The sequence below is a fragment of the Macaca mulatta genome, chromosome 4 (genome assembly GCF_049350105.2).
Source record: "Macaca mulatta isolate MMU2019108-1 chromosome 4, T2T-MMU8v2.0, whole genome shotgun sequence".
Classification (NCBI taxonomy): Eukaryota; Metazoa; Chordata; class Mammalia; order Primates; family Cercopithecidae; genus Macaca; species Macaca mulatta.
This window is the reverse complement of record NC_133409.1, coordinates 103,450,171-103,465,408: the sequence shown is the minus strand read 5'-3', so window position 1 is coordinate 103,465,408 and position 15,238 is coordinate 103,450,171. Positions and strand designations below refer to the sequence as shown.

At 40.0% G+C, this 15,238-nt stretch overlaps 1 protein-coding gene across 3 annotated transcripts; it reads left to right on the top strand.

Moving 5' to 3' along the window:
- Window positions 1-8,909: 8,909 nt before the first annotated feature.
- Window positions 8,910-13,112, top strand: TPBG (trophoblast glycoprotein). 3 transcript variants are annotated; one of them, NM_001193701.2, is given in 3 exon segments: window positions 8,910-9,249; window positions 9,356-9,616; window positions 10,343-13,112. In NM_001193701.2, a coding segment is annotated over 1 exon segment (1,263 nt). In that variant the 5' UTR covers window positions 8,910-9,249; window positions 9,356-9,616; window positions 10,343-10,677; the 3' UTR covers window positions 11,941-13,112.
- Window positions 13,113-15,238: the final 2,126 nt, after the last annotated feature.

Sequence of the window (15,238 nt, the reverse complement as noted above, 5' to 3'; positions counted from 1 at the left end):
ATGGATTCTAAAAAGGAAATGTAAATGGCTTTTAAACATAAAAAGATTGTCAATCTTATTTTTAAAAAGAAAAATACAAATCAGAGCCATACAAAGATTACATTTCACATATAAGACTGGAAAAAATTTTTTAATGGTAACATAGTCCCAACATCGTTGGTGGAAATATAAATCGTTACAATCAATTATGTCTGAACAGTGCTTTGGCAACGCCTATCACAATTACAAAAACCTATATCCTTTAACCAAGAATTTCGCTTCTAAAGATTTATCCTACAGATATACTGGCCTGTGTGGAAGATGACAATGTGCTCAGTCATTGCTGCATTGTTTGTAATAGCACAAGACTAAAAACATCCTCATGGGGGGTGTTTAAAGAAATGGTGGTATGTCAGTTCCTGGTAGATTGTATCAATAGCCCCATTTCTTCAGACCTTCCTTTACACAAGTCTTTTGCCATGCCACTTTGCGGGGCCCTTTCACTTTGTTTGGGGTGTAATTCCATGCCCCGTGGCTTTAGTATGTGATTTGCTTTGGTTTATAGCATAATGGCAGATCTTAGGCAAGCAGTATATTAAACAGGATTTACATGATTTACATTTGCTTGCTCTTGTGCTTAACCTGTTGCCAAAAAAATAGTATGTTTAGGCTATTTCACGGGTCTTAGGAGGAAGGTCAGAGCCATTTGGAACAGAACTGTTTTATATCCATACTATGGAATACTACTCACAAAAAACCAAAAAGGAATGAATTATTGATACTTACAATAACATGGATGAATCTCACATTAGTTATGCACAGTGAAAGAAGCCAAATTAAAAGAGCACCAACTTTATGATTCCATTTATATGAAATCTAGAAAATTTAAATTAGTCTGTAGTGACAGAAATTAAATTAATGGTTGCCTGAGGATGGGATGGTTTAAGGGCGGCATGTGAATAGACGATTACAAAAGGACATAAGAAAACTTTTGAGAATAATGAATGTGTTCATTTTCTTGATAGTAATGATGGTTTCAAGGGTGTATACATAATTATCCAATGGTACACTTTAATTATATGCAAAAGAACATTAAAAAAGAAACCTAATGTTAGGATTTGTGAGGCTGAGTAATAGGTGCACAGGTTTTTATGCTGTTCTGTGTTGTTGAGTATGTGTTTGCTGTATTTAATATTAAAATATGTAAATTCAATTAAAAAAGAAATCTAGATTTTCGCACTAGAGTTAGTTGATTTAACAAAGTAGTGGGAACAACACATTTCATGAAAATAGAGCCCAAGTCTGTCTTCTTCACCATTGCTTCCTCAGTTCTCAGAACAGTGCCTAGAAGCACTCATCACATACTCCAAAAATATGTATGTAATAAATAATGAATAAACTCAGTTTATATAGCTACCAGTAATTTTCCTATTTTAAAGAAGCTTCCATTCCTTATGATGAAGTTTGGAAGTTATCGAACAATTTTTGAGTGATAGCACATACTCTGGAGGGTGGTTGTGGAGATTATCAGAAACCTTGAAATGTCTTTAGTTTTCTTATGAAGATGCAGGGCTTGTATTCAGGCAGTCTGCAACAACACAGCTCTATTAGTTGTTTACATGTGGCAGCCTCTGATTATTGAACACTGATCAGTTTTTGTACCATACTGGTTGCAAACCATTTTGAATCTCACCCCTTTGTAAATGTCACCCACATCAATATTTTGGGCGTTAAAGTATCGCCTGATGTCACACATTTCTCTACTGGGCTTCTATTGAAGTTCAGTATGGGCATCCTTTGGTGTGTGCCCTGCACCCAACTCCTTTATCCTGTCGCTACCCACACTGTTCAGGCCACATGGTTTGACGCTGACTTGACTTTATCTCCCTAGTTAAGCTCCTTAACTTCTTTTTTTTTCACTCCAAGGTAATATGCTAAATTTCTATTTCAAAGTACATAACATCTCTAGTACTCTCTTCCTTAGCTTTCATATGGGGATATAAACTAAATTTGATACTCAATTTTGTATTTGAACATTCCACCCAGTGCTCAGAGCCATCTTATTGACCTCTGTATTTTAACTCACTGGGTGGGACTTATAAAAGAGAGAAGCCTGGGTCATGTACCCAAACGTTGGCCTACCTCTATCTGCTGAACCTCTGCCATGGACATGCAATAGATTGCCTGTCAATGTGCCAGTATTGCAAATTTTTTTAAGGGAAATTTCTGGCTTTGGAGGTAGCCCTGTTTGGAAGACAAAGTGAGTACTACAGAAAAGCACATTAATAAACATTTATTGAACTGTGTTAAATTTAATTGAAATTAATTGAATTTGGATGGTGGCTACAATTGCAGCTGCTCCCATTTCTTGATGAATTCCAGTCTTGGTTGAGAACCCATCTTGGGCAAGAACATTTTGACAAGAATCCCTGCAAACATCTTCCATGTCACCTCCAAAGTGGAAATAATGTACATTAAAAAAGGATATTAGGTAACATTGCTAATTTAAATATTTATCATAACTTCCTTTTAAAAGACAATAATTTCAATCAAATAAGATTGAAACAGATAAGTATCTTATTCTATTCTTTCTCTAGGTATTTTTTCACTTCATCATAATCAAACTTGACTCTTTAATTAAGAATTATTAGAATTTCTTTTGGTCATTACTTAAAATATAGAAGCTGACTAAACACCATATATCTGAAATATTAAATTCAAAAGAGAAAAAAATTTTAAATAAGTTTTCTGTGATGTTATGCTACTTAGAATTATGTCTGTATTCTTACCTTCATAGTGAATAAATCACCAAGACTTGTAGATTCTCTTAAAAATTTATACAAGTTGTTTTCAAACTTTCAAAAACCCAATGTTTCCTCTTCAAAACAAATATTTTATAAAGCCTTTTTTATTTTACAAAATGCATCTTGATACATAATCTTAAAAGTACATACTATATCAATGAGAATATTAAAGGATAAATAAAAGAAGAATATTATTTAATGTATAGCACTACATATAAATACTTGGGCATAACTCCGATAGGAAACCCAATGAAGTGGTGATATTCTTCTGCCTACTTATAAATAAGCTAGGATTTAAGAGAGGTTAGACCAATATTCAAATTAATGTTGAAATAATTTTTTAAAAAATATTAGACATTTTGAAATAAGAATCACTGCAAATGTAACAACTACAAATGCAAACTGATACTATTGATGATCTGAGTAGAATGAGTGGCATGGTTACCAGAGGTAAAATTTTGGTAAAGTTCCAAACAAAACAATATATATTCTTTTCTTACAGTGTTAACTGTTCCTGGAAAATGCAATGTATAATAAAACCATACTATAAGTATTTGGAGCTTAAATGTAAAATGAAGTTGTTTCCAGGCTGAGAACTTTAGATTTTTATCTAGTCACACTGGGGATAAATTAAAATTTCTCCTGGTCATTATTTAAAATACAGAAGTTATCTGTAATCTTATATTTAGAACTATAAATGTATGTATTGTTACCTTCAAAGTGAATAAATCACTAAGATTTGTAGATTATCTTAAAAAATTTTATAGGTTGTTTTCAAACTTTTTAAAAACCAATGTTTTCTTTTCAAAAAAATATTTTAACGGCACTGAAGGCAATGTCACTCTGTTGGGAACCACTGTTCTATGTAATCTTATGGTCTATATAATAACTACTGGTCTATATAATCTGTTGTTGCCTTGCCAGTCTTTTCCTTCTACTTTAGTTTGGCTCTTTGTCATCCCTCACTTGAACCACCTAACTTTTCTCTCTGTTTTGTCTTCTTTGTCTACAATTTACCTTTTAAACAGATAGCAAATGTGATGTTTCTAAAATGCACTTGTGATCATGTCATTCCTCTGCTGAAAACTTCCATTGGCTCCCCACTACTACAGGATAATACAAACCTTTTATTTGTATTTATTTATTTATTTATTTTGAGATGGAGTTTCGCTCTTGTTGCCAAGGCTGGAGTGCAATGGCGGGATCTCAGCTCGCCGCAACCTCCGCCTCCCAGGTTCAAGTGATTCGCCTGTCTCAGCATTCCAAGTAGCTGGGATTACAGGTGCCTGCCACCATGCCTGGCTAATTTTTGTATTTTTAGTAGAGATGGGGTTTCACTATGTTGGCCAGGCTGGTCTCGAACTCCTGACCTCAGGTGATACACCCACCTCCACCTCCCAAAGTGCTGGGATTACAGGTGTGAGCTAGCGTGCCAGGCCAGGATAATACAAACCTTATAGACTGGAGGTCAGCAATCTGATCCCACCATATTTCAAATCTCACCTTGTACCACTCCCTCCAATGTGTCAATGTGTGCTGTGCTCTGCTTTGTGTAGTCTCTAGAACTGAGTAAATTCTCAGGTTTTTCACCAACTTGCCGATCTTTTGTTTGTCAAGTTCTTACTAACATAGTCTTGCTTCAGTATGCATGGGGATTGGTTTCAAGAGCCCTGTGGATACCAAACCCCACAGATGCTAGTTTCTGACATAAAATGACATAGTATTTGTTTATAACCTACATGCATCCTCCCACAGACTTTAATTCATCTCTAGATTATCATACCCAATATAATGTAAATGCTATATAATAGTTGTTTTACTGTATTTTTCATTTGTATTATTTTTTACTCTTGTAGCGTTATTTTTTCCTGTTTTTTCTGTATATTTTCAATCCCCAGCTGATTGAATACATGGGGCAGAAGCTGAGGATACAGGCCAATTGTGCTTCAAAATGCAACTCAGGCATTTCCACCCTAGTAAAACCTTCTGACAGTCTCCCCACCCCATCCCATATTTGCACTTACCATATGTTTTGTAACTATTTGCTTTCCCATTAGACTGCCAGTTATCCGAGGGCAGGGATTTTTATCCTATCTATCCTTGTATTTCAAGTGCATCAAATAGGTGGACAGTATATAGTGGGGTCTTAAAAAAGCATTTATTGAATTAAAGTTGAGTGATCCTGTAATAGTGACTATTTGGAGAGTTTGGATTACTATATACTATATACAATCATCCCTTGTTATCCTCAGACAGGTGCTTCCAGGATCCTTGTGGATACCAAAATCCATGGATATTCAAGTTTCTTAAATTAAATGGCATAGTATTTGCATATAACCTGTGCACATCCTCCTATATACTTTAAATCATATCTAGGTTGCTTATAATACCCAATACAATGTAAATGCTATGTAAATAGTTTTTATGCTGTATTTTTTTTTGTTTTGTTTTTGAGATGGAGTCTTCCTCTGTCATCCAGTCTGGAGTGTAGTGGCACGATCTCAGCTCACTGCAATCTCCGCCTCCCAGGTTCAAGTGATTCTCTTGCCTCTGACTCCCCAGTAGCTGGGATTACAGGTGTGTGCCACCACACCTGGTTAATTTTTGTATTTTTAGTAGAGACAGGGTTTCACCATGTTGGCTAGGCTGGTCTCAAACTCCTGATCTCAAGTGATTTACCCACCTTGGCCTCCCACAGTACTGGGATTACAGGCATGAGCCACCATGCCCTGCTGTATTGCTTAGGAAATAATGATAATTTTTTTAAAAAGTCTACATGTTTGGTTCAGATGTAATCACTCATTTTTTCTTTTATTTTCCATCTGTGGTTGGTTGAATCCAGGGATATGGAACCCACAGATATAGAGGGCTATATTTTTCTTTTACTAGCTGCAGCACTTACTGTACTGACTGATGAGACAAATACATTCCTTTTGACCCATTCTCTAGTTTATATTTTACTTAATTCAGTTTACACATCTCAGAAAAGAAGTCTATTCCTTCTAAAGTGATTTGAAGCTTTCTTTTTAATCACTGACAATTTAAAAAAATTATTTCCTCATGAATATACATATATACATGTGTGATTTTTTTTTTTTTGGTCAAATTGACCCTCAAGTTGATGGCTGCAGTTTTAGGTGTTGGTTCATGATTTTTTGACATATGTGCTGCTTGTTCACCAACCCTTGACTTTGTTTTAGTTACTTTTCAGATTTGACAGTGTTCACATGTATTCAATTCCTTTGCTAATTTGTGACAGAGATCAAAATGAACTAGTCTTAAATAATCTTGGTGTTTGTCCATGCTGGACCACATGGCTTCTCTCTGCTAGTTACCATAAGGGTGGTCATAACCACTCATCATTCTTTTTATACCTATCTTATTCCTTGCCTAATCAGGATTTAGAAGCAATATTTCAATAATTTACTAATGACTTTCCTCTGGGTCATTAGAAGAAAAATGGTCCCTGTAGAAACAATCTTCTAAATAAATGATAGTGTAGAAACATTTTCTAGAGGCTACAAAGTGACCTCTTGAAATACACTAAATTGGTTCTTATCTTTCGGGACATTCAGATCCTTCCTTTATTTCACTGTGGAATAGAAGAATAAATTGGGAAAAATGTGCTCTGCAATCCTCTGCCCTGCCTTAGAGTATGTAAATAGCATCATGCACAAAAAATTTTCAAGCTGTCAGGAGTAAAGTCAGTATGATAATTTGGGATAATTAAATGCTTAAGACAATCAAAATAGAACTGATCCTAGTAAGCTTTTCTCACTTGAAGGAAACTTCTCCAAAAAGTAGTTACTGATCTAAATGTCTTTCAATAAGGCTGTTAAATTAATTGTGGTACAACAATCTACAGTTTGAAATATTTCAGTCTTTAAAAAAGGAGAAGCATACCTATGTGTATGCACACAGAAAGATAGATGGTTGCTTTTAAAAAAGAAAAAATGTGAATAATTCATATACTATGATCCCATTCACATAAAAAATAGCAGAAACAGAATTGAAATATTTACAAAGAGAGAGGGCATTGACTGGAAAGATACACACACCAAACCATACTCAATTCTGCATTGAGAGCTTTTGTTTCTGTGTCTATTTCTTTCTTCTACCAGATTATCAACTGCTGTATTGCCAGATCAAATACAGGATACTCAATTAAAGTTGAATTTCAACTGTAAGCAACAAAATTTTGGGTGTGGTTTCCAAATATTACATGGGACATACTTAAAAAGTATTCATTGTTTATCTGAAATTAAAGTTTAACTGAGTGCCCTGTATTTTTATTTGTTAAATCTGGCAATTCTACCTTAAAGAGAATTTAAATTTTTATCCTTGTATTCCTATTACTAACACAGTTACAGAGATATAGTGGATTACAATAAATAACATGAGGGGGGTAATGTGGAAAGAACAATCAAAACAGGTGATTTTGCTAAGTACATTACATATTTATCTCAATTTTCATGGAAATGTCTTCAAATGTCATTAGTGGTCCTATTATAGAAGACACACAGCAGGCAAGTGTCAGAGCTAGAAATGACCCTAAGTTTCTGGGTCCCTATTCAGCAGCCATAAGCAATTGCCAGCCGCATGAAGGTGGAGGCAGAAGTAAAAAGGGAACAAGAGGTGAGGTGTACGTTCTGCCTAAGTGGAACAGAGTAGAACTTTGCACAGACTCCTTAATCTTGCCTAGAGGCAGAATGTGGGATGTACTATATGGGAGGCAGGCAAATCTGGGCCTGGTTCCCACCTCCATCACTCATTTGAACAAGTTATGTAATTTATTTTTGCGTCAATTTTCTTGTCTGTAAAACTGGAGTGAGAGGACCTAACTTGAGTACTGATGTGAAGAGTCAATGAGATAATATCTGTGAAGTGATCAGCACAGGGCTTGGCAAGTGGAAGACACTCAGTCAAGCTAACTTAAAGCCCCAGGTTTTTCATTTGTACAACAGAACAACAATAATAGCAACAAGCAATAATACTAACAATATTTATCTTGCCTCTGAGTTGTCTTGAGGATCAGATGAAAATACATATATTATGTTTCTAAATTCTAAAGTGTATCTCACTCTCCTAACAAAGCAGTTGGTCTTCAGATCAGGACCAGAGTTAATATCACGCCAGAGCATTATTACAGGTTTTTTTCAATGAGTAATTAATTTTATTTTTAAACTTATCATACAGTAAAATTGACTCTTTTGGTTTACAAAGTTCTGTGAGTTTTAACACGTTGTATAGGTTTATGTAACCACCACCACAATCCGGATACAGAACATGACTACAGCTTTAGAGATTATTTTTCAAAGTGTTTTACATTCATGTTGCAAAACACTTTTAAAAATAAGAAAAGAGATGTAGATAAACGTGCTGAAGATGCAAATTAATGAAACCAGCTTTTGTGCACAAATCTCTGCAGTTTCCAGTGTTTTCAGCTTTTGTCTGAGCCATTTTTGCTGTCGGCTTTGCAGACTCTTTCTATAAAAGTAATCAGGCATCCATTCGAGAATTGGGATCTTTCTTGACACTAAAGGCACATGTCCCAGGCACAAGCCTCAGCATCCTTATTTGATCTTTTTTATACGACCAGGTCTTAAATTTCCGAACCATGTTTTCCCTAATTGCCATTTTCTCTCTAAAATGAAGAAGCCTGGAATAACCAGCACCTTCTTATCCCTTCGGGGAAATTATTTAATTGGGACAAAGGGATATGGAGTCAGAACAACGATAGGGCTTTCAGAACCCAAAACCTGTCTGGTATAATAACAGAGCCTTACTGTAACCAATCATTCAATCTGTCCCTCTCCCCAACCCCATCCTCTCCATCACCACCTGCCAGATGCCCCCCTGGGACAATCGACTTTGAAACCAAACTTCCCTCTCAGGTCAGCTCCTGCAACCCCTACTCCCCACCCTTGCAGCTCTCCCCGCAGAAGTGACTTGACACACCGCGCTACATCTGGGGAGAGGGGCGGGTCCGCTTTCCGGGTGACTCAAGTCTTTGCTATTTGCCTTTTGTTTCTGGGATGCCTTTGGCTGCCTTTCTCTTCCATCTGCTTTTAATTTTGGTAAGAGAAAAGCTAATGAATCAGGAATGAATCTCCTCTCCACTAATCTTTCTCTCTCTCTCTCTCTCTTAAAGTTGGCGCGCTCTCTTCACAAGTTCCATCACTACCCAAGAAGCGAGGGGGCGGGGTGGGGGGAACAGGCGGGAAGGCATTAATTACACCTAAATCTGAAGTTTACGGCCTCAGGTACCACTTTGATGGGGAGAGTTTCTGAAGCTTTCATACAACCTGCAGTGCCTTTGCTGCTGCCGCTGTAGATTTTCAGCTCATTTCTTTCTGGTGCTGCTTCGCGCTGCTCTGTCATGCCTAAATCTATCTCGTCACTGCCAAAGGTGCCTGAATCAGGGTGAATTCCACAAGATTCACCAGCGGTTTTGCTCCTGTCCAAGGTAAATACAGTATGCAAAATAAGGAACCACCCAAGGATGTCGGGGAGGGGGGAGAGAAAGGGATTCCCTCACCTTTTTGGGCACATTCCTCGTTAATTTCCACCAGGAGGAAGCGCGCAGCCCAGCTCCCCTAGTCTCTCTTCTTAAATCCCCCTACCTACGACTGCCGAGGTTGGCCGCACGGCGGGAGTCTACCCGTCAGTCCTGGCCCTCCCCCGCCCCCCGGGTTGGTTTTTCCCAGCTGCGGAGGTTGGGAGGTTGGGCCAGGGGCTGGGGTGCGAAGAGAGTCGGCGCCCGCAGCGCGCAGCCGAGAAGTCGTCGCTACTCTGGTGGAACTGAGTTGGTTCTGGAGGCGGCGGGCGCGGAGGTGAGCAATGGGAGCCCGCGGCCTGGGAGAGACCCGGCAGGCGTCGTTGGGGCCCCTCCCCATACTCGGGTGGAGAGTAGCGTTGGTTCGGGTTGCCACTCGACCCAGAGTCCCACTGCTGCTTTGTTCCCAGACTCTCCCCACCTCTTTGGAGACGACTTGAACCCCTTTGGGATCCCAGGGGCTGGCGGGGCGCGGGCTGGGGGGCGACAGTTGTAGCTCCACTTTCTGCTAATGCCGGAAGGTACAAGAAGAGATCAAAAAGTCCTGTAACCTGAAACTTCCCTCGCATCCTAACCAGGACCGGGAAGAGAGGTCCGGGCGGGGGCGGAGACACCCGGAGGCCGACCTTCCGCGGAGGCGGTGCGGGAAGGAACCTGGAAAAGGAGAAGTTTGGTAGGGAAGGAATTGGGGATTAAGCAAGAAGTTAGGCGCGGGGAGACGAGTCTCCTCGGGAAGGGCGGAGGGCGGGAGGCCGGTTGGGTTTATTTAGTGTGGGGCAGGGGAGAGGGAAGACTTTGCGCTCTGGGTGTCGGATGTGCGTCCCTCTCCCGAGTAAGAGTGACTGGAGGGGTTGTGGAGGCGAGGCCGGGGCGGGCTTTCGGAGGGAGAGACTGGTGTCTCTCTGGGACAGAGTGGTGACGACTAGACTCGAAAAGGCCGGTTTTTGCACTCCGGAAGCCGCGACAGCCACCGCTGCTCACGCCTCTCTCCTGCTTGTCCCAGGTCCCTCAGAGGAGCCAGCGAGGGGCGCCAACAAGAGGCGAGGAGGTGCCACCGGGGCGGCGGCAGGAAGAGGAGCGGGAGCAGGATCGCTGAGCCGAGCGTACCAACCCGCCGTGCGTACTTTCTGGAGGGAAGGGGCGGGGGAATCGGCCCCGGAGGGAAGCGCCCGGTGGCGAGGGGGTTAGCCAAGTTCCGGCTGCGGCGCCACTCCCTGGCTTCCACGAGAGGAAAGTTTTTTCCAGACGCTTCCGCCGGCTCGCACCCTCCGGGCCCAGCCCCCCGAGGCTTCGGAGCGGGCGCCGTCCCAGCCCAGCTCCGGGGATACGCTAGCCGCGATGCCTGGGGGGTGCTCCCGGGGCCCCGCCGCCGGGGACGGGCGGCTGCGGCTGGCGCGACTGGCGCTGGTTCTCCTGGGCTGGGTCTCCTCGTCTTCTCCCACCTCCTCGGCATCCTCCTTCTCCTCCTCGGCGCCGTTTCTGGCTTCCGCCGCGTCCGCCCAGCCCCCGCTGCCCGACCAGTGTCCCGCGCTTTGCGAGTGCTCCGAGGCGGCGCGCACAGTCAAGTGCGTTAACCGCAATCTGACCGAGGTGCCCACGGACCTGCCCCTCTACGTGCGCAACCTCTTCCTTACCGGCAACCAGCTGGCCGTGCTCCCTGCCGGCGCCTTCGCCCGCCGGCCGCCGCTGGCGGAGCTGGCTGCGCTCAACCTCAGCGGCAGCCGCCTGGACGAGGTGCGCGCGGGCGCCTTCGAGCATCTGCCCAGCCTGCGCCAGCTCGACCTCAGCCACAACCCACTGGCCTACCTCAGCCCCTTCGCTTTCTCGGGCAGCAATGCCAGCATCTCGGCCCCCAGTCCCCTTGTGGAACTGATCCTGAACCACATCGTGCCCCCTGATGATAAGCGGCAGAACCGGAGCTTCGAGGGCATGGTGGCGGCGGCCCTGGTGGCGGGCCGTGCACTGCAGGGGCTCCACCTCCTGGAGCTGGCCAGCAACCACTTCCTTTACCTGCCGCGGGATGTGCTGGCCCAACTGCCCAGCCTCAGGTACCTGGACTTAAGTAACAATTCGCTGGTGAGCCTGACCTACGTGTCCTTCCGCAACCTGACACATCTAGAAAGCCTCCACCTGGAGGACAATGCCCTCAAGGTCCTTCACAATGGCACCCTGGCTGAGTTGCAAGGTCTGCCCCACGTTAGGGTCTTCCTGGACAACAATCCCTGGGTTTGCGACTGCCACATGGCAGACATGGTGACCTGGCTCAAGCAAACAGAGGTGGTGCAGGGCAAAGACCGGCTCACCTGTGCTTTTCCGGAAAAAATGAGGAATCGGGTCCTCTTGGAACTCAACAGTGCCGACCTGGACTGTGACCCGATTCTTCCCCCATCCCTGCAAACCTCTTATGTCTTCCTGGGTATTGTTTTAGCCCTGATAGGCGCTATTTTCCTCCTGGTTTTGTATTTGAACCGCAAGGGGATAAAAAAGTGGATGCATAACATCAGAGATGCCTGCAGGGATCACATGGAAGGGTATCATTACAGATATGAAATCAATGCGGACCCCAGGTTAACAAACCTCAGTTCTAACTCGGATGTCTGAGAAATATTAGAGGACAGACCAAGGACAACTCTGCATGAGGTGTAGACTTAAGCTTTATCCCTACTAGGCTTGCTCCACCTTTATCCTCCGCTATAGACACCACTGACTTTGACTAAAAGCAGTGAAAGGGTTTTGCTTCCTTGTTATGTAAAGTTTCTCGGTGTGTTCTGTTAATGTAAGACGATGAGCAACTGTGTATAGTGTTTTACCCTCTTCTTTTTCTTGGAACTCCTCAACACATGTGGAGGGATTTTTCATGTTTCAGCATGAACATGGACTTCTTGCTGTCTGTCTCTCAGTACAGTTCAAGGTGTAGCAAGTGTACCCACACAGATAACATTCAACAAAAGCTGCCTCAACTTTTTCGAGAAAAATACTTTATTCATAAATATCAGTTTTATTCTCATGTACCTAAGTTGTGGAGAAAATAATTGCATCCCATAAACTGCCTGCAGACGTTAGCAAGCTCTTCAAAATAACTCCATAGTACACAGGAGCACCTGCATCCAAGAGCATGCTTACATTTTACTGTTCTGCATATTACAAAAAATAACTTGCAACTTCATAATTTCTTTGACAAATTACTTTTTTGATTGCAGTTTCTATGAAAATGTACTGATTTTTTTTTAAATAAACTGCATCGAGATCCAACAGACTGAATTGTTAAAAAAATAAAAGATTCTTAAAAGAATTACGGTGTGTGCAAGTTTGCTTTGAAAAAAGGATTAAGGGCAGGGTATTCAATGGCCTTGGTTCCGATGATAGTTATTACTTAACATAGCTGAGAATCAAACTGTAGCAATGTCTAATATAAATAGATTTGGGAGATCGCCTTGAGATGGTGGATCCTTTTAGTATTTAAATGGAGAGTTTGAGTATTCATGTGACTATATGGTCCCAAAGTTAATGCTATTTATGAAACAGTTTTGTAAGAGCATAATGAATTGATTAAAGCTAAGCGTTCTGTACAATAAACAGTTCCCAGTTTGGGGCTTTTTCAAGGCTAATGAAGTTATTGTTGGTCTAGAAAAATAGTGTTTACTTAATAAAACTCTGAAATTGTTCTGTGGATTTTTAGAGCAGAATTTGAAACAAATATGCAAATAAATATGAGGATAAAATGTCTTAAAGATAGACTATTCTGAAATAAAAGATATAAAATATAAATTTAAAAAATATTTCTCAATGTCATAATGTAAATTGAAACTGAGATTTTCTTGAGGATATTTTTTAAAAAACATTTAAAGTGGAACATAAATGGTCTTTAGTTTATCAGAGACCCAGCTAATATGTTTAAAAAGTTGACATGGTTGAATATGAACTTGAGGAAATAACCACAGATAAATGCCTACATCTGTCAACAAATGTCTCAAGTATTTATAGGTTCTTAAGTTCAGTGTTTTAAGAATTTGAGGATATTTTGATTTTAGCTAAGCTCTTCATGATGTAAGTATATACACCTTCGTGAAGAATAAATCACAGGTGTAAATACAGGCAATCATTAATTGATACCATCCATAATATACGAGGCTTTTGTTTTTTGTCAGTTTATTATCTGCCATTTAAGCTGAAAAGTAAATTCCATTAATCAATCTTCAAGCTCTTTTATCGAGTGATTTAAATGTAGCCATTATTGCTTAACTGAAAGTATTAGGTAAACTTGGATCAGTAAGTCTTAGGGCCTGCTTTTCCTTTGAACTGGTTATGTCCTTCAGTGCTTTATGTTTGAAATAAAATCTGCATTTTCTTATTTTTATAAATAAAATAGGATCAGATAGTATTTTAGGTTCTAGAAATCTGCTGATTCCTTCTTTGATTTAAATTCAGAAATTTTCAAAGTAGGGCTAAAAATAAGTAAATCTCTTCCTTTTTATAGGTTAGATTATATAGTCAGAATATGAAGCTGTAATTCCTTAAATTCCATCAGGCTTGTTTTATGAAATACAGTATTTATTATTTAAGGGTTATATTTCAGATCCTATAATTACCTCAGAAAAAGCTAAATATTTGGCACTTAAAATTCCATCAAACAGTTTAAGTGTTCATCAGAAATTCCTACTGTCTGGTTGCCATTATTTAACAAGAACAATGCGATACTAATCTGTCAAAAATAGTGACCACTATCTTAGCAAACTGTTGATGGACTTCAGTTGGTAAGTCTTCTGATATTGTAGAAACAAATTATAATATTGATAGAGCCTCTGTTGAGAAGAATTGTTTCTTCATCACATGATAATCTAACAGTTTAAAGTGGAGCTTTATTTAAGAACCAGGAAAGGAGTAGATTCGTTAGTGTAGCTTTTCTCATCAACTCCTTGAAGCAATGATGAATCTGATAAAGTGAAGCCAAGTTATCCCTGTTAGGTAGATGACTTCTTTGAAGTTATAATTTATTGCTTCTTTTTCATGCCCCTACTTATTCTTTTGCATGGACTTTCCAATTACCACTGCTTTGTTTTCCATCACATCACTCCTTCCTGTTCTCCAAAATATGGAAATAAAAAAGTCAATAAAAAGAAAGAACACCTTATTCTTAAGATAAAAATTGTTATTATTTGACAACATTAATATTTTGCAGGCCTTATACTTTTAAGTCTATAAGTCTACAGAACATTCTAAATTCCTTGGAAGATAGAGGCTATATAAATTCAATAAGTATAAGGGAATATGGGAAAAATAAAAGTATCACTTTATTTAAAAATAAGACAAGTCTTTGTTTTAAATACTGTTCTTATTATTAATGCAGTATTGACTCTAGAAACCTTCAAATATCCATTTTTAATATTTTAGTTGGTAATACTCTTCATTACTGAACGTAAAATTTTCAACATAAAACACCCTTCATTTATCCTTTACAAGTTTCATTTGAAGAAAGTTAGAAAAAATACTTAGAAATTCAAGGACTTGATAAATCCCTTAATTTAAAAAGCTATTCAACTATCCCATAAATTTTTATTTTAAGTTGGAAACATTTTGGGATAATACAGTTATTTGGCCCTGAATTATACCTGCCCCCTTTGATAGTATCCATTCTGTTTGCAGCATTCGTTTTTGTAATAGCAGTTTGGCTGCTATGGGTGTGATTCAATGGTAACCTATAAGGCAAATTTGTACAGGAGCTGATAGATTTTTCTAACAAAATAAGGAGACTTTGAAGCACATTGAATAGGATTTTTTAAATGAATAGGAGTTTTTAAGGAAAAAGAGTAGGAGCTGGGGGGGGAAGGCTGTTTGAAATAAATGAGCAAATCACAAATAATAAATCCTTTAGAAATATCTTTATTGGCAGTAAGTGTGG

What these genes read in the sequence shown, in the direction of transcription:
- TPBG (XM_077998342.1), top strand. Translation starts at nt 10,678, where the DNA reads ATGCCTGGGGGGTGCTCCCGGGGCCCCGCCGCCGGGGACGGGCGGCTG.